Genomic DNA, 25,471 nt, shown 5'->3' with positions numbered 1-25,471 from the left:
AAACACAGTCTCCAGTTCAGCACGTCTAATCCGTCCATCTGTGTCCAGTCAGTGGAATTCCTGTTTAAGTGGGATGGCCCCCAACCTCCACTTTGTGTGTGTATCCAGCTTTTTGTATATTTTATTCACTTAAGGGTCACAGCAAGGCCGTAAAACCCGCAGGTATTGCCTGAGCGCCTCCTGGGTGTCCAGCAGACTAGCTGAGATTGAACGTGGTGTTGAGCTTCGAGAACCGGTGGCAGTGGGGCGCAGAGGGCAGGATGACCTGTCTGCGCCCTCTCTCTCCTCAGATCCCAGGAGGACGCCCAGCCGACCTGGGAGCCGGGCTGGCAGCAAAGCCGGCAGCCGGGCCAGCAGCCGCCGCGGCAGTGACGCCTCGGACTTCGACATCTCGGAGATCCAGTCCGCGTGCTCCGACGTGGAGACTGTCCCCCCCGTACACAGGCCTACGCCCCGAGCAGGTTCTCGGCCGCCTGGAGCCAAGCCTTCCAAAATCCCCACGCCCCAGAGGAAGTCACCTGCCAGTAAACTGGACAAGTCCTCCAAGAGATAGTGCAGTTGGTTCCGCCGTGGCCCTTCCTGAAGCCTTTACTATTTAAGTCTGAAAGATGTAACATACGATGTAGAGATTATTGTGAAATATTGCGAGAGGTGAGTTTAAAATTCTGCAGATGGCCTTATCTGTGTACTTGTCTTTTTCTTCCCTCTGTATGATTTTGGGTCAGATAGTCTGGGGTTGGACTCACACCCTCTGTGAGGCGGGAGAGAGTGTTTGACAGGCACAGAGGTTCCTACATTGAGCACACGGTACCTGAAGGTAAGTCCACAGCCTCCCGGCAGCCAGCCCTCCACTGGGCACTAACGTGAAGGATACCTCATGACACGTCCCTGCTTCTCTGGAAACCCCGAAAAGCCAAAAGACACCCCCAGGGATCTGTTCCAAGATGATGTCAATGTAAACTGCAAGATTGGGGGCAGAGAGACAGACACACCCACCACGGTTCTTATCCTCCTACCTGACAGAGAGCGCACAGGAAGCTCCTTTCTGCGCCTTCCCATGCTCTGAGACTCCCAGACTCTTGTGCGTTTCTGCGCCCATGGCTTCACCCGAGGCCAGAGGCCACCCGGACCTGAGACCTAGTATCCTGTAAGAGTATCATCATAAAATGCATTCATCTAAATGTGAGGTTTTCTTTTGCTTGAGTGGACAGTAGCACCTGTACCATTGAACTCATTTTGTATCCAAGCAAGTTTGCTTGCAGAAAAGCTATGAAATAAAATATGTCCCTTAACTACATTGCTATGGAATTAATTTTTTTCCCCAGGGAAAAAAAACAAATCGGTGTATTTTTTTATGAGCAAATATCCATTTGGAGTGACCAAAAGAGACTTAAAAATGGGTTTATTTTGATTTTCTCATCTGAAATAATCATGTTCTGGTATTATATCTATATTTAATAAATATATACCTTTTAATTTATTATGTATACTCACATACTATAGAAAGATATTATTATAGTATGCATTTAATAAAACATATTCACTTGAACATATGGAATAACTGATTCTTTAAAGTGAATTTTTTCCATTTATTTGTTTTAGATAAATGTTACATGGATGATCTCTCTTAAGTTAACAGTGTCATAGGCTGAGTTTGGGGGACAGAAACACAAGGATATAATATATAATGAACAAATGATAAAAATGAACAGTCATTCTACTTTTAATTCAAAAGTACCAACCATGTGCCAGCCACTGTTGGTGACACTGAGCCTACAGGGTCCCCAGCCCTCTTCTCTTCAAAAGGAGAAAAGTTAATAAATCACTAAAAGATATGAACTGAAAGCAGGGAATGTATGACAAGGTAATGTAGTTATATCCTTTTAGCCTGTGTACATTTAAGAATCAAATGGTAGAGTTTTATTAAAAATGGCATCAAATATGATCAGAAGGACGGCAAATGGTTCCTTTGGAACCGTGACCAGTTATGACTTCTCTCGTGACATTGTCAATTTATTTCACCAAGTGGCAGTGGTGGTGGTCAGGTTCAAGGTGATAATCATGTTTTCCTCACATGGCCTTTATCATGGAGGACCTGGAGTCTGCATGGACAGAAATTCAGTACCACTTTCAAGGGACAAAAACTTCTTTCTCGTGGGCCTCAAGTGTGTGCCTTTGATGGGAAGCATAGTTCTAACCTAAGAGATCATGTGTTACAATTCATGCATTTGATTGTAAAAACGTCATCTGGGAAGGCAGTTGAAGTTCTTGCTCCTTTGATGCTTTGAATATGCTTACATGCCCAGAGGCAAATTTAAGAACATAATTTTATCTCAGCTTATTTGAATGTTGCCCCTGTTAAAGAGCTAGGGATTTTGCCTTTTTGTAGCAGAAAAATACACTTGGGGAGAAAGGTAAGTGGTTTAAAATATTCCTGAGAGTCTTTGGGAGCTGTTCCCAGTTACTAGCAGCAGCCTTGTGGGGAACTTTTCACACTCTGATGTCTGATGTTTATTTCCTCTTGAATGCTCATTTTCTGGAGCCTCAGCCTGACTTCTGAGGTCCTCCTAAAATCTGTCCTCTTCCTCCCACCTATGTACATTTGCCTTCTCTTTTCCTCTTCTTTTTGTCTTTTTGTATTCTTTCCTTCTTCTTATTTAAAAAACATGACATTGGAATGACTCGCAGCACTAAAAATCACTGTAAAGATTGGGTCTGTTAAAGATAAATTGAGGCCTATTGAGAACTTTAAAAGACCTACAAAACAGAGACAGACTCACAGACATAGAGAACACATTGGTGGTTGCCGTGGGGGTGGGGGTGGGAAGGGAAGGACTGGGAATATGGGGTTAACAGATGCAAACTATTATGCATAGGATGGATTAACAACAAGGTCCTACTACATAGTACAGTGAGCTATATTCAATATCCTTGGATAAATCATAGTGGAAAAGAATATGACTATAAAACAGAACCAGTGTGCTATACAGCAGAAATTAACACAACATCGTAAATGGACTGTACTTCAATAAGATTTTTTTATTAAGAGTTTATTTGAGCAAGATCCAATTCTAATCTGGCAGCCACCAACCAGAAGTGATTAGGAGTGTTCCACCAACTGGAGATAGAGAGCAAGGAAATAGTTGCCTGGCCGCCGCTCAGAGCCCCGCTGACTTCCTGTCATCGGCTGTCCTTAGGCTTTGATCTCATAACCTTGGCGTTATGGACTAGATTTGCAGGACCGTCTGTTTTTTGGTTCACTTTCAGTGCCTTCTACAGATGTCAGGGTAGAGGAATTGGCCCTAGGGAAAGGGACATGCCTTTTGAGCAGGAAGGACTGGAAAAAATAAGGTGGTTAGCGTGGGAACTTACACAGTGCTGTACATCAGTTATGTCTCAGTAAAACTGGACGGGAGAGAAGTTGAGGGAGTTACGTTACCTAACTACGCTGACTGACTGCTCTCGGCAAATTAGAAGCAACGGTGTCTTGCTTAATGAAAGGGCCATAGGTTACGATGTTTCAACGTTATGAGCCAAAGAGTTTTGAAATAGTTGAGACCAGGGCAGGTCTGCAGTTACCCGGATCTACAGAGTGCAGCCTGCTGTAGGAATGCAGGGTTAATTGAAAGTTAAGAGCTGACAGAATGTTTACAGACAAGTAAGAGCTAGAAGAACTCAGCACCACCAAACCAACTGTATAACCAATGCTAAATGAACTTTTCTAGGTGGAAAGGAAAAGGCCACAACTAGAAACAAGAAAATTACAAAATGGGAAAGCTCACCAGTAAAGGCAAGCATATAGTAAAAGCAGAAATCATCAACACACAAATATATCAAAACCAGGAATCATGAGAGGAGGAGAGTACAAAGGCATGATGCTTGAAATTGAGAGATCAACTTAAACCAAATTTTATATATACACCAAATTATATATATATGTATTTGTGTCTATATATACACACATACATACATACTGCTATATCTAAACCTTGTGGTAATCAAACCAAAAATCTACAATAGATACACAAAAAAGAAAAATAACCCAAACACAACATTAAAGATAATTATCAAATCACAAGAGGAGAGAACAAAAGAGGAAGGGAAGATAAAAAGACCTACAAAAATATACAAAGCAAGAAAACAACAACATGGCAACTATACGTATATAGGTAATTACATTAAATGCAGAGAGATTAAATGCCCCAACCAAAAAACATAGACTGCCTGAATTGATTTTTTTTTTTTTTAATGAGACCCATCTGTATGGTGTCTACAAGAGATCCACTTCAGATTTAGGAACACCTGCAGACCAAAAGTGAGGGGATGGAAAAAGTTATTCCATGTGAATGGAAATCAAAAGGAAACTGGAGTAGCAATACTCATATCAGATAAAACGATTTAAAGACTGCTAAAGAGACAAGGACATGACATTATTATCAAGGGATCAACCCAAGAAGAATACATCATAATTGTGAACATATATGCACCAATATAGGAGCACCTCAATACTTAAGACAAATACATGAAAGGAAATATTGACATTACCACAGTCATACTGGGGGACTTTAACCCCTCACATCAATAGATCAGGCAGAAAATGAGGAAACAGGCTTTGAATGATACATTAGACCATATAGGCTTAATTAACATTCATAGAGCATTCCATCTGAAAGCGGCAGAATACACACTTTTCAAGTGCATATGGAACATTTTCCAGGATAGATCACATGCTGGAACACAGTTTAGTTCAGTCGCTCAGTCGTGTCTGACTCTCTGAGACCCCATGAATCGCAGCACGCCAGGCCTCCCTGTCCACCAACTCCCAGAGTTCACTCAGACTCCTCATGATGCCATCCAGCCATCTCATCCTCGGTCGTCCCCTTCCCCTCCTGCCCCCAATCCCTCCCAGCATCAGAGTCTTTTCCAATGAGTCAACTCTTCGCATCAGGTGGCCAAAGTACTGGAGTTTCAGCTTTAGCATCATTCCTTCCAAACACAAAGCATTGGTAAATTTAATAAGAAAACTGAAATTTTTGTCAAGCGTCTCTTCTGACCACAATACTATGAGATTAAGAATCAGCTACAATTTAAAAAATGCAAAAAACAAATATGTGGAAGTTACTACTATGCTACTGAACAACCAATGGGTCACTGAAGAAATAAAGATGAAACCCGATAATCCAAAAGCAATGACGGGCTTCCTGGTGGTCCACTATGGCTGCATGCTCCCAAGCAGAGGACCTGGGTTTGATCCCTGGTCAGGGAACTAGATTCCACGTGCTGCAACTGAGCGTTTGCGCCACAGCTGAAAGATACCACACACCACAACTAATGGTCTTGCATGTCACAACTAAGACCTGGTGCAGTCAAATGAGTAAATATTTCAAAATAAAATTTTCAGAAACCTGTAAGATGCAGAAAACAGCTCTAAGACATTTATAGCTATACAAGCTTATCGCAGGAAACAAGAAATCTCCAAACTTAACCTTCAGTTCAGTCGCTCAGTTGTGTCCGACTCTTTGCGACCCCATGAATCAACAGCATGCCAGGCCTCCCTGTCCATCACCAACTCCTGGAGTTCACTCAAACTCATGTCCATCAAGTCGGTGATGCCATCCAGCCATCTCACCCTCCATCATCCCCTTCTCCTCTTGCCTTCTATCTTTCCCAGCATCGGGGTCTTTTCAAATGAGTCAGTTCTTCGAATCAGGTGGCCAAAGTATTGGGGTTTCAGCTTCAGTCCTTCCAAAGAATATTCAATTTCCTTTAGTATGGACTCATTGGATTTCCTTGCAGTCCAAGGGACTCTCAAGGATCTTCTCCAACACCACAGTTCAAAAGCATCAATCATTGTGATGCAACAAGTTAACAAACTGAAGAACAAAAAATATGGTCATATTAATAGATGCAGAAAAACACTACAGGCAGCCAGATGCCAATTAACTGAACAGTCTAGAAGAAATGGAAAAATTCTAAGGTACGATTACCTAAGACTGAACTAGGAAGAAATAGAAAATATACCTAGATCAGTTACAAATATTGAAACTGAATCTATGATTTATAAACTCAACAGATGAAAGCCTAGGACCAGATAGCTTCACAGGAGAATTCTATGAAACGTTAAAAGAAGAATTAATGCCAATCCTTCTGAAACTATACCCAAAAATTGCAGAGTAAGGAATACTTCAAAACTCTTTCCATGATAACAAACATCACCCTGATAACAAGACAAAGATATCACCAAAAAAAAAAAAGAAAATTATAGGCCAATCTCACTGATGAACATAGACACAAAATTCCTCAACAAAATACTAGCAAACCAAATCCAGCAGTACATTAAAAGGATCAAACACCATGATCAAATGGGGCTTATTTCAGGGATGGAAGGTTTTTTCAACACCAAATTCAGCAATCTGTGATGAAACAACAAACTGAGGAACAAAAAATATGGTCATGTTAATAGACGCAGAAAAAGATTTTCGTAAAATTCAACATCTATTATGACAAAAACTCTCCAGAAAGGGGATGTAAAGGGAACATACTTCATCATTATAAAGGCTTATATGAAAAGTCCACAGTCAACATCATACTCAGTGGTGAAAAGGTGAAAGCATTTCCTCTAAAATCAGGACCAGTACATGGATGTCCACTCTTGTCACTTTTATTCAACATAGGTTTGGAAGTCCTAGCTTTGGCACTCAGAGAAGAAAAAGAAGTAAATGTTATCCCAGTTGGAAAGGAAGAAGCAAAACTGTCAGTATTTGCAGACAACATGATACTATACATAGAAAATCTTAAAGACACTACCTGAAAACTGGAGCTCATCCATGAATCTGCTAAAGTTATAAGATACAAAATTAATACACAGAAACCTCTTGTATTTCTATATGCTAACAACAAAAGATCAGAAACGAGAAATTAAACAATCTAACTAAGGAGGTAAAAGACCTGTATGATGGAAACTAAGATGCTGATGAAAGAAATGGAAGATGACTGATGGAAAGATACACCATGTTCTTGGCCTGGAAGAATTCACACTGTCAAAATGACTATACTACCCAGTGTAATCTACAGGCTCAATGTAATCCCTATCGAAATGCCAATGGCATTTCTTGATAAAACAAGATCAAAAATTGCTTTAATTTATAAGGAAACATAAAAGACCTCAAATACCCAAAGCAGTCTTGAGAAAGAAAAACAGAGTGGGAGGAATAAGGATCCCTGACTTCACACAGTACTATAAAGCCACAGTAATCAAACAGTATGGCACCAGCACAAAGACAAACATAAATCAATGGAACACAATAGAACGTCCAGAAATAAGTTCACACACTGTTAGTAAAATAATCCATAATGAAGGAGACAAGAATATGCAATGGAGAAAAGACAATCTCTTCAAAAAGTGGTGCTGGGAAAACTGGACAGCTACATGTAAAAGAATGAAATCAGAACATTCTCTAACACCATGCCCCCAAAAAACTCAAAAAGGATAAAAGACTTAAATGTAAACCAAACATTATAGAAGTGCTAGAGGAATACATAGGCAGAATACCCTTTGGCATAAATTGCAGCATTATCTTTTTGGATCTGTCTCCTAGAGTAGTGAAAACAAACAAACAAACAAATGGGATCTAATTAAACTTAGAATCTTTTTGCACAGTAAGGGAAACCGTAAAACAGACAACCTCTGGACAGGTGGAAAATATTTGTAAGTGAAGCAACTGACAAGGAATTAATCTCCAAAATATACAGAGTTTATGCAACTTAATATCAAAGAAACAAAAATATATCGAAGGTCTAAATAGACATTTCTCCAAAGAAGATACACAGATGACCAACAGGCACAGAAAAGATTCTCAACATCACTAATTATTAGAGAAATGCAGATCAGAAACTACAAGGGGGTGTCATCTCATACTAGTCAGAATGACAATCATCAAAAGTCTACAAATAATAAATGCTGGAGAGGGTGTGGGGAAAAGGGAACCCTCCTACACTGTTGGTGGGCATGTAAATTGATATTACAGTATAGACAGCAGTATGGAGATTTCTAAAAAAAAAACTACCATATGACCCTGCAACCCCACTTCTAGACATATATTTGGAGAAAATTATAATTTGAAAAGATATATGCATCTTAATGTTTATTGCACCACTATTTACAATAGCCAAGACATGGAAGCAACTTAGATGTCCATCGACAGATGAATGGATAAAGATGTATAAAACAAATTTGTTCTTACAAAAGGGGAAGGGGGAGAGACAAAAGAGTTTGGGATTAACATATACACACTACATTATATAAAATAGGTAACCAACAAGGACCTACTGTATAGCACAAGGAACTATACTCAATACTTTGTAATAACCTATAAGGGAAGAGAATCTGAAGAAGAATATATGTATATGCATATATATGTATATATATACATATATATATAACTGAATCACCATGCTCTACAACTGAAACTAACATGGCATTATAAATCAACTAGAGGTCAATAAAAACAAAATAATAAAAAACTTCACCCAAAAGAAAAATCCAGTACTGAATGTGTTCTTTGGTGATTTCCATGAAATATCTAAGGAAAAATGAATATCAAATTTACAAAAATCATCCAAAAAAATAAAAAAGAACACAGTTCATTTTATGAGGAATCACCTTGATACCAAAATCAAAGGCATTATAAGAAAGGAAAACTGTATATTAATACCAATATCATTCATGAATATGGATACAATAATCCTTAAAAGTAGCAAATCAAGTACAATAATATATGATACAAATAATCCATCATGACTGTCACAGACTGACTGGTGTCCTCCCCATCCTATCCTGGCCAAACTCTTAAGGTGAAGCTCTAAGCTGCAATATGACTATAGTCAGAGACAAGGCCTTTAAAGAGAGAACTGAGGTTAAATGAGGTCCTAAAAATGGGCCCTAATCCTAAGGACTGGTGTTCTTGCACCAAGAAGGAGGGAGACCTGAGACTTCTCTCAGTGCAGGTCCACAGAGGAAAGACTGTGAGAACTCATCAAGGAGGGCCTTCTGCAAGCCAGGAGAGATCTCACCAGAAACCAGCCCTAATAGCAACTTTAGATTGTTGTCGTTGTTCAGTTGCCCAGTTGTGTCCAACTCTTTGAGACCCCATGGACTGTAGCATGCTAGGCCTCCCTGGCCCTCAACATTGCCTGAAATTTGCCCAAGTTCATGTCAATTGCATTGGTGATGCTATCCAGCCATCTCATCCTCTGACGCCCTCTTCTTCTGCCCTCAACCTTTCCCAGAATCAGGGACTTTTCCAATGAGTCAGCTGTTTGCATCAGATGACCAAAATACTGAAGCTTCAGCTTCAGCATCAGTGCTTCCAATGAGTAATCAGGGTTGATCTCCCTTAAGATGGACTGGTTGGATCTCCTTGCAGTCCAAGGGACTCTCAGGAGTCTTCTCCAGCACCACAGTTAGAAGGCATCAGTTCTTTGGTGCTCTGCCTTCTTTACAGTCCAGCTCTCACAACAGTATGTGACCACTGGAAAGACCAAAGCCTTGACTAAGCAGACCCTTGTTGGCAGAGTAATATCTCTGCTTTTCAACACATTCGCTAGGTTCGTCATAACTTTCCTGCTGAGAAGCAATCACCTTCTGATTTCACGGCTGCTGTCACCTTCCACAGTGATTTTAGAGCCCAAGAAGAGGAAATATGTTACTGCTTCCATGTTTTCCCCTTCTATTTGCCATGAAGTAATGGGGCCGGATGCCATGATCTTAGTTTTTTTAATATTTAGTTTTAAGCTGGCTCTTTCACTCTGCTTCACCCTCATCAAGAGGCTCTTTGTTCCTCTTCGCTTTCTGCCATATCTGAGGTTGTTGAAGTTTCTCCTGCTTATCTTGATTCCAGCCTGTAACTCATCCAGTCCGACATTTCTCATGATGTGCTCAGTGTATACGTTAAACAAACAGGGTGACAGCAGACAGCTCTATTGTGCCCCGTTCTCAATCCTGAACCAGTCAGCTGTTCCATACAGGGCTCTAACTGTTGCTTCCTGACCCGCATCCAGGTTTCTCAGGAGATGGGTAAGATGCTCTGGTTTTTCCATCTCTTTAAGAGCTTCCCTCAGTTTGTTATGATCCACACAGTCAAAGGCTTTAGTGGAGTCAATAAAACAGAGGTAGATGTTTTTCTGGAATTCCCTTGCTTTCTCTATGATCCAGCAAATGTTGGCAGTTTGATCTCTGGTTCCTCTGCCTTTTCTAAACCCAGCTTAGATGTCTGGAAGTTCTTGATTTGCATAATGCTGAAGCCTAGCATGCAAGATTTGGATTATAGCCTCTAAAATGTGAGAAAATAAATTTCTGTTTTTTAAGCCATCCAATCTGTGGTATCCTGGTATGGCAGCTCTAGAAGGCTAATACAGTGACCAAATGTAAGAGTTTATCCCAGGAATGTGAGGTTGTATTAACACTAGAAAGCTAAGCATGTTTTTCCATTATATTAACTGACTAAAAAAAAAAAAAAAGACAAATCATACGAAAACCTCAGCAGATGCAGAAATAGCCTTTGATGATCTTCAAATGCCGCTCATGAGAAAAAAAAAAGTTTCAGTAAACTCGGAGTAGAAGGAAACTTTCTTAACTTGATAAAGAAGAGCTAACATTGTATTTAACAGTGGAAGACTAACTGCTTTCCCTCAAGGTCAGAAATGAGGCAGAGATATTTTCTCTCATCACTCCCATTCAACATCTTAGTAGAAGCTAAGTGCACTACAGTAAGGCCAGTAAAAGAATGAAAGATTTATAGATTGGCAAAGAGGAATGAGATTATTTTAATTCTCAGATTACACCATTGTCCACATAGAATATCCTAAGGAATTTACAAAAAAAGCTACAGATGACTTTAGCAAGGTCACTATATATAAAGTCAGTATATCCAGTTGTATTTCCACATACTAGCAATCATGAATTGGAAGCTGAAAATAAAAATTATAATAGCAAAATCCCCAAAATACTTGGGGATACATGTAACAAAACATATGCAAATTTGTACACAAACTACAAAATGTTGAGAAAAATTAAAAATAACTTAAAGGGTACTATATTTATTGGTCAGAAGGGTTAATATTGTTAAGATGTCAATTATCCTCCACTTAATCTATAAACTGAGTGTAATCTCAAGCCAAATTCCAGAAGATTTTTTTTTTTGAGAAAATTGATAAGATTATCTTTAAAATAAAAAAAAGTTGGAGTGTTTTTTTAGTCAGACTCAAAAGGATGAGCAAGGGGTTGGAGCTGTAGGAAGAAGCAGAATCAGGTTTTAGGGTACCTAGAGGAAAAGGCTTGGGAAGAAGATATGCTGTGGATGGGAGTTTGGATCAACTTGGTAGAAGGCTAGAGTGGTAGGGATGAGAGCACAGGAAGAGATGTATGGATGTATGATCAAGAGGGGCTTACACTGGGGGCATTGTCCAAGGGTGACTTTTGGCAGCCTCAGCATTTAAAAATTAGTCTCAGCTGTTCCAAGTCTATATTGATTTCCATTGTGCTTGTAGTAGAATCTCCGTGGAGAAAGCAATAATAATCTCCTAGGTCCAGGGACAGGGAGGAAGAGCCTGCATTTCAGCTAGAATCGGTTGTGCTTCAGAGCTCCAATTAGGTTGATGTGTGTGTGTATGTGTGCAGCTCTAGCCTTTCAAGAAGACAGAAGTCTCAGAAAATTTGTATGTTGATATATACCCATTAGATCTGGCTATGGACATGAGTTAAAAATATAGAAACGTGGATGGACCTAGAATCCGTCAGGCAGAGTGAAGTAAGTCGGAAAGAGAAAAACAAATACCATTTATTAATGCATACATGTAGAATCTAGGAAAAATGGCACAGATGAAGCTAGTTCTGGGGCAGGAATAGACACGCAGATGGACAGAACGAACATGTGGGCACAGAAGGGGAAGCTGAGGTGGGATGGATCAGGAAATTAGCGCTGACATATGCCTACTACGTGTGCAACATAGTGGGAAGCTGCTGCATTAACACCGGGGCTCAGCTCAGCACTGTGATGGTACTGTAGGTTGGTGGAATGGGGGGCAACGGGGGGAGGTCTAAGAGGGAGAGTACACACACACACACACACACACACACACACACACACACAGGATGATGCACTTCATTGTACAGCAGAAAATAACAAAACTTTTTAAAGCAACTATAGTCCAAAGAAAAAATGCATTACCATAAAGACTACATTTCAGAAACAAGGACCAAGTAGGTAGAAAAATACACATAGTTATGGTTTTAATTGCTAGTGTAGAAGATATGTTTCAAAAATAACCAGTCAGTGGACACATGTCTGGTCAACAACTGAGTTATAAAATACCTGTTTGAGAACTGACCAGTGAATTTATGGGAACAGAATCAGTCTGAAGCAATCAATGTCTTGAGAAATAAAGCATAAACTTTACAATGCCATATCTGATCATGGGTTAATTTAGAATTGCTTCTCCTGGGTAAACTTTTGCTCTTTTAGGTACTTGGTTACGCCCAGATTGATTTTTTTTTTAAGTCACTTTTGGTTTAAAAAGCTCTTTACGCAAATATATATCTTATATGAGGTTCCCAACCAGTCATTGAAATAGTAGATAAGTATTATTTTAATTTTATGAATAATTTAAACAAAGCTAGAGAGGCTGTTATTTGTCCAGCCTCACACAGCTAAAAATGACCCAGTAGATAAATATTTTCCTGCCGAGACCAGTCATCATCCGACTCTACCTCACCATTACACCAGGGCCTCTGCATTCCTGTCTAAGATAGTGACTTCACAAGGAAAGCATGGTCACGGGCTCCTGGGAACCACACGCCTGCACTGTCCAGAGCCACAGGCTGCATCTTGAGATAGTTTTAGATTCTTCTTTGGAGTGTTGGAAATGTCTTGAGTTCTGTAACTAGATTCATTTTCCATTATTTCATGTCTCATCAAATATTCCAGTTCCAAGAAAGTAGTGGCCTTTTAAAACCGGTCACTGAGTAAGATGGTCTGCTTGAAAGCAGTTAATATATAACACCATTTTCTCTCTGTCACAAGATGAGTCATGATTTCTGTAAAGCGGCTTCGTCACTTAGCTACCAGAGTCGTGATTCCTCCTGCTGCTAGATGGGTATCCTGAATGACTTACTTGAATTAGACTTCTGAATATCCTATTTCTTGCTTAAATTCATTGATAAAATATGTGGGTAAATGTTGGAATTTTTCACTGACTATGTCATGGGGTACCATTTTCAAAAATTTATTTTAGGCATGGAGACATATATGTGAGCTAACCAAAAAAGTTTACTAAAAATATAGAAGGAAAGGTATATTTCTTTTCCTGCTTCATTTTCGGTCAGTTTGACTATTTTACAAAGTGGTCCAAGGCATTTACCCCTTTTTTTAAAATAAATGCTATGAGTCTTCTGCCTCCACGCTGTGAACTGAAGTTCACAGGTAAAAATAACCTTTTTTTCCTAGAAAGCTAGAGCCTTAAAAAAAAAAAAAAAATTGGCTGTCTCAGGTCTTAGTTGTGGCAAGCAAGACCTTTGTCGTGTCGCTCGAGATCCTTCGTTGCTGGAACAGACGCTCTAGCCCTGCACCTGGGCTCTGCGGCGTGCAGCCTGGGTTGCTGTGGTGTGCGGGCTTAGCTGCTCTGCTGCACGTGGGATCCTAGTTCACCAACCAGCGACCAAGCCTGTATCCCCTGCACTGCACGGTAGATCCTTAACCACTGGACCACCTGTCCCCCAAGGCAGTTGTTTTGATTCTATCACTCAAATATATTTCAAATCATGTTAGTATGTTCATGTGTGAGTTCCCCTGCTTACTCTTACTCTCGCACAGTATCTTCTAAGTGTCAGTGTCAGAATGCCTTGATTTTGTCAAATCATGTTTCAAAGGTAGTTAATTTAGTGAAGAACTTTACTTAGGACCTTCCTTTGATTTATTATACTGACTGCATTTGGGGAGGGGGATATTTTATATGGGCTTCCCTCATAGGTCTGTTGGTAAAGAATCTGCCTGCAGTGCAGGAGACCCAGGTTCCATCCCTGGGATGGGAAGATCCCCTGGAGAAGGAAATGGCAACCCGCTCCACTATTCTCGCCTGCAGAATCCCATGGATAGAGGAGCCTGGCAGTCTACAGTCCATGGGGTCACAAGAGTTGGACATGACTTAGCAACTAAACAACCAACCATATTTTATACATTCAATGATATATTTCATTATCCAGTTTCTGATTATAATTCTACACTTGCTAATTGTAGAAAATGTAGTAGATACATAAAAGTACAAAGAGGAAATCACTTGTTATACCACTCAGTTCAGTTCAGTTCAGCTCAGTTCAGTTCAGTTCAGTTCAGTTCAGTTCAGTTCAGTTGCTCAGTCATGTCTGACTCTTTGTGGCCCCATGGACTGCAGCAAGCCAGGCCTCCCTGTCCATCACCAAATCCTGGAGTTTACCCAAACTCATGTCCATCGAGTCGGTGATGCCATCCAACCATCTCATCCTCTGTCATCCCCTTCTCCTCCCACCTTCAATCTTTCCCAGCATCAGGGTCTTTTCAGATGAGTCAACTCTTCGCATGAGGCGGCCAAAGTATTGGAGTTTCAGCTTCAACATCAGTCCTTCCAAGTGAACACTCAGGACTGATCTCCTTTAGGATGGACTGGTTTGATCTCCTTGCTGTCCAAGGGACTCTCAAGAGTCTTCTCCAACACCACAGTTCAAAAGCATCAGTTCTTCAGCACTCAGCTTTCTTCACAGTCCAACTCTCACATCCATACATGACCACTGGAAAAACCATAGCCTTGACTAGACAGACCTTTGTTGCCAAAGTAATGTCTCTGCTTTTCAGTATGTTGTCTAAGAGGTTTGGCTCATTGGGTATTTGCTCAATTAATGAAGGAGGGAGCCTGAAATCTGGTCATAACTTCCCTGCCAAGGAGTAAGCATCTTTTGATTTCATGGCTGTAGTCACCATCTTCAGTGATTTTGGAGCCCCCAAAAATAAAGTTAGCCATTGTTTCCACTGTTTCCCCATCTATTTGCCATAATCTTAGTTTTCTGAATGTTGAGCTTTAAACCAACATTTTCACTCCTCTTTTCACTTTCCTCAAGAGGCTTTTTAGTTCTTCTTCACTCCACCTTCCCTGGTAGCTCAGACAGTAAAGTGTCTGTCTACAATGTGGGAGACCCAGGTTCGATCCCTGGGTTGGGAAGATCCCCTGGAGATGGAAATGGCAACCCACTCCAGTACTCTTGCCTGGAAAATCGCATGGACTGAGGAGCCTGGTAGGCTACAGTCCATGGGGTCGAAAAGAGTCGGACACGACTGAGTGACTTCACTTTGCTTCACTTCACTTTCTGCCATAAGGGTGGTGTCACCTGCATATCTGAGGTTATTGATATTTCTCCTGGCAATCTTGATTCTAGCCTGTGCTTCATCCAGCCAGTGTTTATCCTGACGTACTCTGCATATAAGTTAAATAAGCCGGGTGACAATATATGGCCTTGACATACTCCTTTTCCTATTTGGAACCAGTCTGTTGTTCCATGTCCAGTTCTAACTGTTGCTTCCTGACCAGCATACAGATTTCTCAAGAGGCAGGTCAGGTGGTCTGATATGCCCATCTCTTTCGGAATTTTCCACAATTTATTGTGATCCACACAGTCAAAGGCTTTGGCATAGTCAATAAAGCAGACATAGATGTTTTTCAGGAACTCCTGCTTTTTCAATGATCCAGTGGATGGTGGCAATTTGATCTCTGGCTCCTCTGCCTTTTCCAAAACCAGCTTGAACATCTGGAAGTTCACATATTGTTGAACCTTGGCTTGGAGAATTTTGAGCATTACTTTAGTAGCGTGAGATGAGTGCAATTGTGCCGTAGTTTGAGCATTCTTTGGCGTTGCCTTTTTTGGGGATTGGAATGAAAACTGACCTTTTCCAGTCCTGTGGCCACTGCTGAGTTTTCCAAATTTGCTGACATATTGAGTGCAACACTTTCACAGCATCATCTTTTGGGATTTGAAATAGCTTAACTGGAATTCCATTACCTCCACTAGCTTTGTTTGTAGTGATGCTTCCTAAGGCCCATTTGACTTCACATTCCAGGATGTCTGGCTCTAGGTGAGTGATCACACCATCGTGATTATCTTGGTTGTGAAGATCTTTTTTGTACAGTTCTTCTGTGTATTGCTGCCACTTCTTCTTAATATCTTCTGCTTCTGTTAGGTCCCTACCCTTTCTGTCTTTTATCGAGCCCATCTTTACATGAAATGTTCCCTTCGTATCTCTAATTTTCTTGAAGAGATCTCTAGTCTTTCCCATTCTGTTCTTTTTCTCTATTTCTTTGCATTGATCACTGAGGAAGGCTTTCTTATTGCTCCTTGATATTCCTTGGAAATCTGCATTCAAATGGTAATATCTTTCCTTTTCTCCTTTGCTTTTCGCTTCTCTTCTTTTCACAGCTATTTGTAAGGCCTCCTCCGACAGCCATTTTGCTTTTTTGCATTTCTTTTCCATGGGGATGGTCTTGATCCCTGTCTCCTGTACAATGGCACGAACTTCCATCCATAGTTCATCAGGCACTCTATCTATTAGAGTGCCTAATAGATTTAAATCTATTTCTCACTTCCACTGTATAATCGTAAAAGATTTAATTTAGTTCATATCTGAATGGTCTAGTGGTGATTTTCCCTACTTTCTTCATTTAAGTTTGAGTTTGGCAATAAGGAGTTCATGACCTGAGCCACAGTCGGCTCCTGGTCTTGTTTTTTTCTGACTGTATAGAGCTTCTCCATCTTTGAATGCAAAGAATATAATCAATCTGATTTTGGTGTTGCCCATCTGGTGATGTCCAGGTGTAGAGTCTTATCTTGTGCTGTTGTCAGAGAGTGTTTGCTATGACCAGAGCTTTCTCTTGGCAGAACTCTGTTAGCCTTTGCCCTGTTTCATTCTGTATTCCAAGGCCAAATTTGCCTGTTACTCCAGGTGTTTCTTGACTTCCCACTTTTGCATTCCAGTCCCCTATAATGAAAAGGACATCTTTTTTGAGTGTTAGTTCTAAAAGGTCTTGTAGGTCTTCATAGAACTGTTCGACTTCAACTTCTTCAGCATTACTGGTCAGGGCATAGACCTGGATTACCGTGATACTGAACGGTTTTCCTTGGAAATGAACAAAGATCATTCTGTTGTTTTTGAGATTGCATCCAAGTACTACATTTCGGACTCTTTTGTTGACCATCATGGCTACTCCATTCCTTCTAAGGGATTCCTGCCCACAGAAGTAGATATAATGGTCATCTGAGTTAAATTCACCCATTCCAGTTCATTTTAGTTCACTGATTCTTGAAATGTCGATATTCTCTCTTGCCATTTCCTGTTTGACCACTTCCAATTTACCTTGATTCACAGACTTAACATTCCAGGTTCCCGTGCAGAATTGCTCTTTACAGCACTGGACCTTGCTTCCATCACCAGTCACATCCACAACTGTGTATTGTTTTTGCTTTGGCTCCGTGTCTTCATTCTTTCTGGAAGTATTTCTCTACTGATCTCCAGTAGCATATTGGGCACCTACTGACCTGGGGGGTTCATCTTTCAGTGTCCTTTTTGCCTTTTCATGCTGTTCCTGGGGTTCTCAAGGCAAGAATACTGAAATGGTTTGCCATTCCCTTCTCCAGTGGACCGCATTTTGTCAGAACATTCCACCATGACCTGTCTATCTTGGGTGGCCCTAGACGGCATGGCTCTATTTGGAATAAATCACTGATAATGAGGAATGTATGTTATTTAAAATTTCTGATGTCATATTGTACTTCAATTTTTGCATCTCCAATTATTTATTTTAAGTTTAAAAGGCCAAAGAAATTGTAAGTTGTACAGTGATTTTAGTCTTTAAAACTAGAAATAGGGTGCTTCTTATATTGCTTTTTACTGCTAGAAAATCATTGCCCAAGAACTTGGTGATTTCAAGAAACTTATCCTGTAGTTTGTCTGGACAGGAATTCAGGCAAAGCTTGTCTGTCTGGGTCTTCTGCTTCAGGGTCTCTTACAAGGCTGCAGCCAGAGTTCCACCTGGGGCCACTGTCGTCTGTGTCTTAGTTCATTTGAGGCAGGATCTACTTTTTGGTTCACTCCTTGGTTGACTGGTTGTCTAGATTCCATTTCTCATGGGTTCTTGGACTCAGAGCCTCAGTTCCTTGCTAGCTGTCAGCTGGAGACCACCCTCAGTTCCTTGTCACACAGGCCCCTGCAGGATGGCAGCTTACTTCATCAAGCTGGACAAACCAAGACAGCAGTCGTTTCCAGAGTCACAGTCTCCCAAACTGAAGCTCAGAAATTATGTCCTCTCCCTTTAGCCATATTCTCCTAGTTAGGAGAACATTGCCAGGTCCAGCCTACATTCAAAAGAAGGGAGTTAACAGGCTTGAACAAGAAAGAAATAGAAAATATGAACAGAGCAGTCACAACTACTAAAATTGAAACTGTGATTTGAAAACTTCCAACAAACAAAATCCAAGACCAGATGGCTTCACAGACAAGTTTTATCAAACATTTAGAGAACAGTTAATACCTATCCTTCTGAAACTCTTCCCAAAAATTGCAGAGAAAGGAATACTCCCAAGCTCATTCTGTGAGGTCACCCTCAACTTGGTACCAAAACCAGACAGAGATGTCACATAAAAAAGAAAATTACAGGCCCATATCACTGATGAATACAGATACAAAATCCTCAACACAATACTTACAAATGGAATCCAACAACACATTAAAACGATCATAAACCATGACCAAGTGGATTTTTCCCAGAGATACAAAAATTCTTCAGTATATGTGAATCAATCAATGTGATACACTACATGAACAAACTGAAGAATAAAAACTATATGATAATCTCAATAGATGCAGAAAAATCTTTTGACAAAATTCAACATTCATTTATGATAAAAAAAAAAAAAACTCTCCAGAAAGAGGGCATAAAGGGAACCTACCTCAACATAGTACAGGTTATGTAACAAACCCATAGCAAACACCATTTCATTCTCAACTGTGAAAACTGAAAGCATTACCTGGAAGATCAGGAATGAGGCAAGGTTGTCCACTCTTGTCACTTTTATTTAACGAAGTTTTTGAAATCCTAGCCATGGCAATCAGAGAAGAAAAAAGAAATAAAAGAAATCCAAATTTGAAAAGAAGAAATAAAATGGTCACTGTTTGCAGATGACATGATACTATACATTGAAAATCCTAAAAACACTATTAGAAAACTACTAGAGCTCATCAATGAATTTGGTAAAGTTGTAGGATACAAAATTAATATGCAGAAATATCTTGCATTCCTGTACACTAACAACAAAAGATCAGAAAGAGAAATTAAGGAAACAATCTCATTTATTTATTCAAAAAGAATAAATACCCAGAAAGAAACCTACCTAAGGAGGCAAAAGACTTATACTTAGAAAACTATAAGATAATGTTGAAAGAAATAAAAGATGACACAAACAGATGGAGAGGTATACCATGTTCTTTCATTGGAAGAATCAATATTGTGCAAATGACTGTACTGTTCAAACAATCTACAGATTTAATGCAATACCTATCAAAATACCAGTGGCATCTTTCACACAAGAGGAACAAAAAATTTTACAATTTATATGGAGGCACAAAAGACCATGAATAGCAAAAGCAATCTTGAGAAAGAAAACCAGCTGGAGGAATCAAACTCCCTGACTTCAGACTATACTGCAAAATAATCAAAACAGTATGTTACTGGCACAATAACAGAAACAGAGATTAATAGAACAGGATAGAAACCCCAGAGAAAACCCAGGCACCTACGGTAACCTAATGGATGACATGGGAGGCAAAAATATAAAATGGAGAAAGGACAGTCTCTTCAATAAGTGGTGCTGGAAAAACTGGACAACTACACGTAAAAGAATGAAATTAGAGCACACTCTGACACATACACAAAAATAAACTCAAAATGGATTAAAGACAAATTTAAGGCTGGATAGTTTAAAACTCTTAGAGGAAAACATAGGCAGAACACTCTCTGACATAAATCGCAGCAAGATCCTTTTTGATCCACCTCCTATAGTAATGAAAAATGAAAACAGAAATAAAGGGAGCCTAATTAAATTTAAAGTCTTCTGCATAGGGAAGGACACCATACACAGAATGAAAAGACAACACTTAGAATGGGAGAAAATGTTTACAAATGAAGCAACAAAAAAGGGATTAATCTCCAAAATATACAAAAAGCTCATATAGCTCAATATTTTAAAAAAAAACCCAATCAAAAAATGGGAGGATGATCAAAATGAATATTTCTCCAAAGAAGACAATAAATGGCCAAAATGCACATGAAAAGATGTTCAACATCACTAATTATCAGAGAAATGCAAACCAAAATTACAGTGAAATATTGCTTTGCATCAGTCAGAATGGCCATCATCAAAAAATCTACAAATAATAAATGCTGGAGAAAAACAAACTCTTGTACACTGTTTGTGACAATATAAATTGGTACAGCCACTATGTAAAACAGTTTGGAGTTTCCTCAAAAAACTAAAAATAGAGCTACCATATGATCCAGCAATCCTACTTACCTGGGCATATATCTAGACAAAACAATAATTCAAAAAGACGTACACCCCAATGTTCACAGTAGTCAAGGTATGGAAACAACCTAAATGTCCATCAAGAGACGAATGGATAAAGACGATGTGGTATATATATATACATAATCCACAATGGAATGCTACTCAGCCAAAAAAAAGAATGAAATAATGTCTTTGCAGCAACATAGATGGGCCTAGCTGTTGTCATACTGAGTGAAGTAAGTCAGACAAAGAAAGACACGTATCATCTAATACCACTTAAATGTAGAATCTTTAAAAATAGTACAAATGAACTTATTTACAAAACAGAAATAGAGTCAGAGATTTGGAAAACAAACTTATAGTTACTGATGGGGGAGGAGGAAGGGATAAATTGGGATATTGGGATTGCCATGTGCATACTACTGTATACAAATTAGGTAACCAACACAGATCTACTGCATAGCAGAGGGAACTCAATACCCTTTAATGACCTATATGGGAAAAGAATCTTTAAAAGAGTGGAGGTTTGTATATGTTTAATTGAACCACTTTGCTGTACCCCTGAAACTAACAGAACACTATAAATCAACTATACTCCAGTAAAAATTTTAAAAATAAAAATTATGGCTTTCCTATGAAAAAACAAAATTTAATGACCAGTTCAATGCAATCTAGATAGGAAAAGGAATGTTTCTTGAAAACTTTACTGAAGAGTTGCTTATACTGGGAAATGAGCAACAAAAACATTCAAAACAGGTTAGAGTACGAATAGGCATCAATGACCCCATAAAAAGAACCAGAGAGATGTTCAGGGAAGTTAATGAACAGCGTTCTACAAATATGGTGAGAGGATGGGTGGGGGAGTAATGAGAACCACCTTACCCCTTCTTGGTTAAGTGCTGCCCTGCCTCATCCTCCGCCTCTGACTCCCACTCTTTGTGATGCTGGACCCGACAAGTTGCTGGTATTTGGAAACATTGGATTCTTCTGCTGGGGACACCCAGATTCCGTGACCAGGAACAAGCGCTTGTGATCACTGGCACCCAGGTGGGCCTCTGTTGACCTAGGAGCTCCCAGGAATTAACTAACCAGTCAGGGTTAATCTCGTTCACTTTTTCTTCCAAAGGATTCCCACATATACAGCACACACATTTTAAAGGACTCTTGTGAAGCAGAGGAATCAAGTGTGGTTGCAAATAAAACGTGCCTCTAGGGCCTCCTCCCTTGTACCAAGTCCTCTGAAGTCTGACATCTGGTTTGTGCTGGTGAGATCACATTCATATTCAGGGGAACTGCTCCATAGGGTTTCCTAGAAAACACGTTGTAAGTAGGCACTGCTTTGTGGACGTTGAACCAAAGTTTATCCAAAAATTTTTATGTATGATGAAGCAACACTAGCCGGAGATTTTTGTAGCAGCTGTGAGGCAGCTTGCCTATGAATTATTGTTAAAAGTCCATAAACAATCAAGATAGCACTTTTCATACCATGTAAGGACATTGGCTTTCAGGGGCCAGAGTGGTTTTTCCTGTTTTCATTATTTCTAGAGAAAAGCCAAAAGCTATTGGCGCCATTTTGGAGTTCTTGACTGCCCCCACACACTGTGGACAGTCCCGAAAGGATGGCAGGAATCAGACATTCCTGCAGGTTTCTGTGAGCCAGGAACCATGTTTTTTCCATTCTCATCCAATCCTTTGGGGGAGCAGTTATCCCAAACTGCTGGTTAGGAATTTAATGAGGCCAAGGCTCTGAGAATTACATGACCAAGGTCACTAGCTATTAAGTAGAGGGATTCATATTTTCCAGCCCAGTTCTGGCTGAACAAAACCTGTGGTCTTTCTGTGACAGGTATCATGTTGTGTCAGCCACTAGTTTTCAGATTTATTTTTTTTGTGTGACCTGGCCCACATCTTATTCATCAGTTTCTTTTCTTATTTGCTCCTAATTTGAGTGCTTTAGAAAATTAAAAGTCCTGAAAATATATTCTTTCCCATCCTGCTTCTCCCACCACCACCACCAACAACAACAAAAGAGTGAGATAAAGCACATATTTTAAAAAATAGAACTCACCTACTTTGCACAAACATTCCTTCCCTGACAGTTACATATGGGGAAAGATCAGAAAGACAGAGGCAGAAGCATTTAAGATGCCAATTGGGAAGCACCCAGAAATGTGGCTCTTTAACATTGTGAATTTAAGTCAAACCGCACAACTGATTTGTGCTCAGCTTTGCAGGGAAATCCTTGGCTTTAGAGGATAATATGTAAACACTGTTTAGGATTAGGCTGAAATATGGTTCTAAGTGGGTGGAGGGGTGCATCTTCTGTGCCAAGAATCAGTGATCTTGGCTTTGAGTTCCCTCCTATCTCTTTGGCATGTGGTGCTTGGGTCTCTTAAGATGGAAGGCTGCTTTTGGAGTAATCCTCCAGACAGAAAGCTGCTCCTAATCTGGATATATGGCTATAAATGCGAGAACTACAACATTATATCACATGCACCTACCAACAGGTTTGTGGGAAAATACTAGGAAAGAACTGAGGCCAGAGGTAGATGCCCCACCATCACCTCCCACCCAGGGTAAAGCAACTGGAGATTCACTCCCAGCGGACTGAAGCTCCAAGACAAGACTAGCAGAACAATTAAGGGAAGAGGCTGGGCCCTGCCCAGACCACATATTTCTCATCTCAAAGTCAGGAGACCTCTCCGACCACACATGCACAGAGAGGATCCTTGGAAATCAAAGGGGAGTGATGTCAAGGGATGCTCTACCTATAGGCCTCTTCAGTAGAATCCATCTTGGCCTAGAGGTGCATGTATACACGTGGGAAGATCCTGAGATATACCAAACATGGACTGTGAGCCAGGCAAATCAGCATGGCTGACCAAAGGAAACCTAGAAGAAATGCCCCATAAAAGTAATTCAAACTGCCAGGAGGTCACAGCTCAGAGATTCCCCTTCAAGTCTGCCCGTGGGTCTATCCACACACACTATACTCCTTTTCCTCTAAATATATACTTTACCTGCTTCACTACTTTTTGACTTTGTGGAAATTCTCTTCTGCAAAGCTGAGGGGCCAGGGCCCTTGTCACTGACCACTGGATTAGTGGTTAGGATGTGGCCCTTTCCCTTCTGCGACCTGGCCTCAGGCTCTGGCTGGGAACCCAAGCCCTGCTCCAAGCCACTGCTGGTCAAGGCCACCTGAGATCAGAACGACCACCTGATCCTATTACGCATTCCAGAATAAATGTTTGAAAATGCGAAATAAATCTTACCTATTTTTCCTGCTCAGAATCCTGCAAAGACCTTTGATCTTTGTCAGTTACCTCCCGGTCATGACCTCCCTGTGAAGTAGATACCCTAGACTGATGACTCATCTAGTCGAACACGTTGTCTGGTAATTGACGTCACCAAACAGTTGCTGGTGAGAACTGCCCCCGATACAGTCCAATACTACAGATCTACCCGGGAGGTGGAGGGAGCGGTCTCTTTTAGTTTTTAAACCTGAGTTGTTTTTCAAAGCTTGAGTTTCTACATCATGGAGGGTTTGAAAAACAAATAGAAGGCAGATGAAGATGTAGAGGAGTGCAAAAACAACCCTTCCATGCAAGACTGATGACTTAATGTACAATCAGAAATTTCAACAAGTTTTATAAACGGGAATGAGAAAGCCAAATTTAGGATATAAGATAGTTTTTTTCTCTTACTTATGCTATGGATAAATTTGAGTTGACAGCTAGTGGTAGTCAGCTGATGATGTGTAAATGACCTTGAACTGCATTAAGAGAAATGCAGTTCCCAGAGCAGAGGAGTTGGAGGAGTCCTGCTCCACCGTGGTACCTCGTTATGAGATGTGGGCACCCTGCCACTTCCGCAAGTGAGGGGCCAGCATGCAGCTCAGAACCTCATCGGAAATGGACACCATAATGTGGAAAAATGAGATTTTATGTTGTGTTTTAATGGAAATGCCTGCAAGTAAGTTATTCCAAGGAAATTGATTTTTGCAAGAGAAACTGCACAGCTTATATACTGCTTACTTTAACTGTAACAAGTTAGTGAAATCATAATTAACAGGTTATTTATCACAAGTTTGATGAAATACTCTCTGAAACTTTTAAGTAAAATAACGAATAATTTTCTGACAGCTAATATTTTCTCTCTTAAAACAAACATACTCACAGGGTTACAGTTACTATAGTTGAGAAATGATTATTAAAACCTCCGAATATTATAGGAATGCTCTTTATACTTTTAAGACAAAAGGCTTAAGAATGTGACTCCATGAAGGTTAGAGACAGAATGTATCTAGAGTAATCAGCAAGTAAACATTCTCTAATCATTTCTCTAATATTCTTTTTTATCCCCTAAGAAAGAGAAAGTAGCAAGCTTGGTATTTCACCTTTGTGAAAACATTCTTTTCTAGATTTCCATTATCATTCAGAATTGTAGAATTGTGACCCTTTTAATTGGATGACATAACATTCTGAAAAACCACCACTGGGTAGAAGATAGATCTTTATTTCATCATGAGAAACAACTCTTTATCCATTACCAAAGGTGGCTATCTTGGTAGTAGAGGCACCAAATAAAATACAGGACACCAGCTACGTTTGAATAATGATGAAAAATTATAGCATAAGTAAGTCCCAAACATTGCATTAGGCATTCTTTTTTTTTTTTTTTATTTTTTAAATTTTAAAATCTTTAATTCTTACATGCGTTCCCAAACATGAACCCCCTCCCACCTCCCTCCCCACAACATCTCTCTGGGTCATCCCCATGCACCAGCCCCAAGCATGCTGCACCCTGCGTCAGACATGGACTGGCGATTCAATTCTT

At 40.0% G+C, this 25,471-nt stretch overlaps 1 protein-coding gene across 21 annotated transcripts in view; it reads left to right on the top strand.

Annotated features, from left to right (window-relative positions):
* DST (dystonin) overlaps positions 1-1,558 on the top strand; it is a 530,351-nt gene extending 528,793 nt beyond the window's left edge. For all 21 annotated transcript variants that reach the window (XM_018038670.1, XM_018038677.1, XM_018038675.1 and 18 more), the window contains one exon: positions 291-1,558. In XM_018038670.1, coding sequence (XP_017894159.1) covers positions 291-553 — 263 coding nt within the window. In that variant the 3' untranslated portion in view covers positions 554-1,558. The remainder of the gene's footprint in view (positions 1-290) is intronic.

Source organism: Capra hircus, chromosome 23, assembly GCF_001704415.2.
Source record: "Capra hircus breed San Clemente chromosome 23, ASM170441v1, whole genome shotgun sequence".
Taxonomy (NCBI): domain Eukaryota; kingdom Metazoa; phylum Chordata; class Mammalia; order Artiodactyla; family Bovidae; genus Capra; species Capra hircus.
This window is presented reverse-complemented; position numbering and strand designations above follow the sequence as displayed.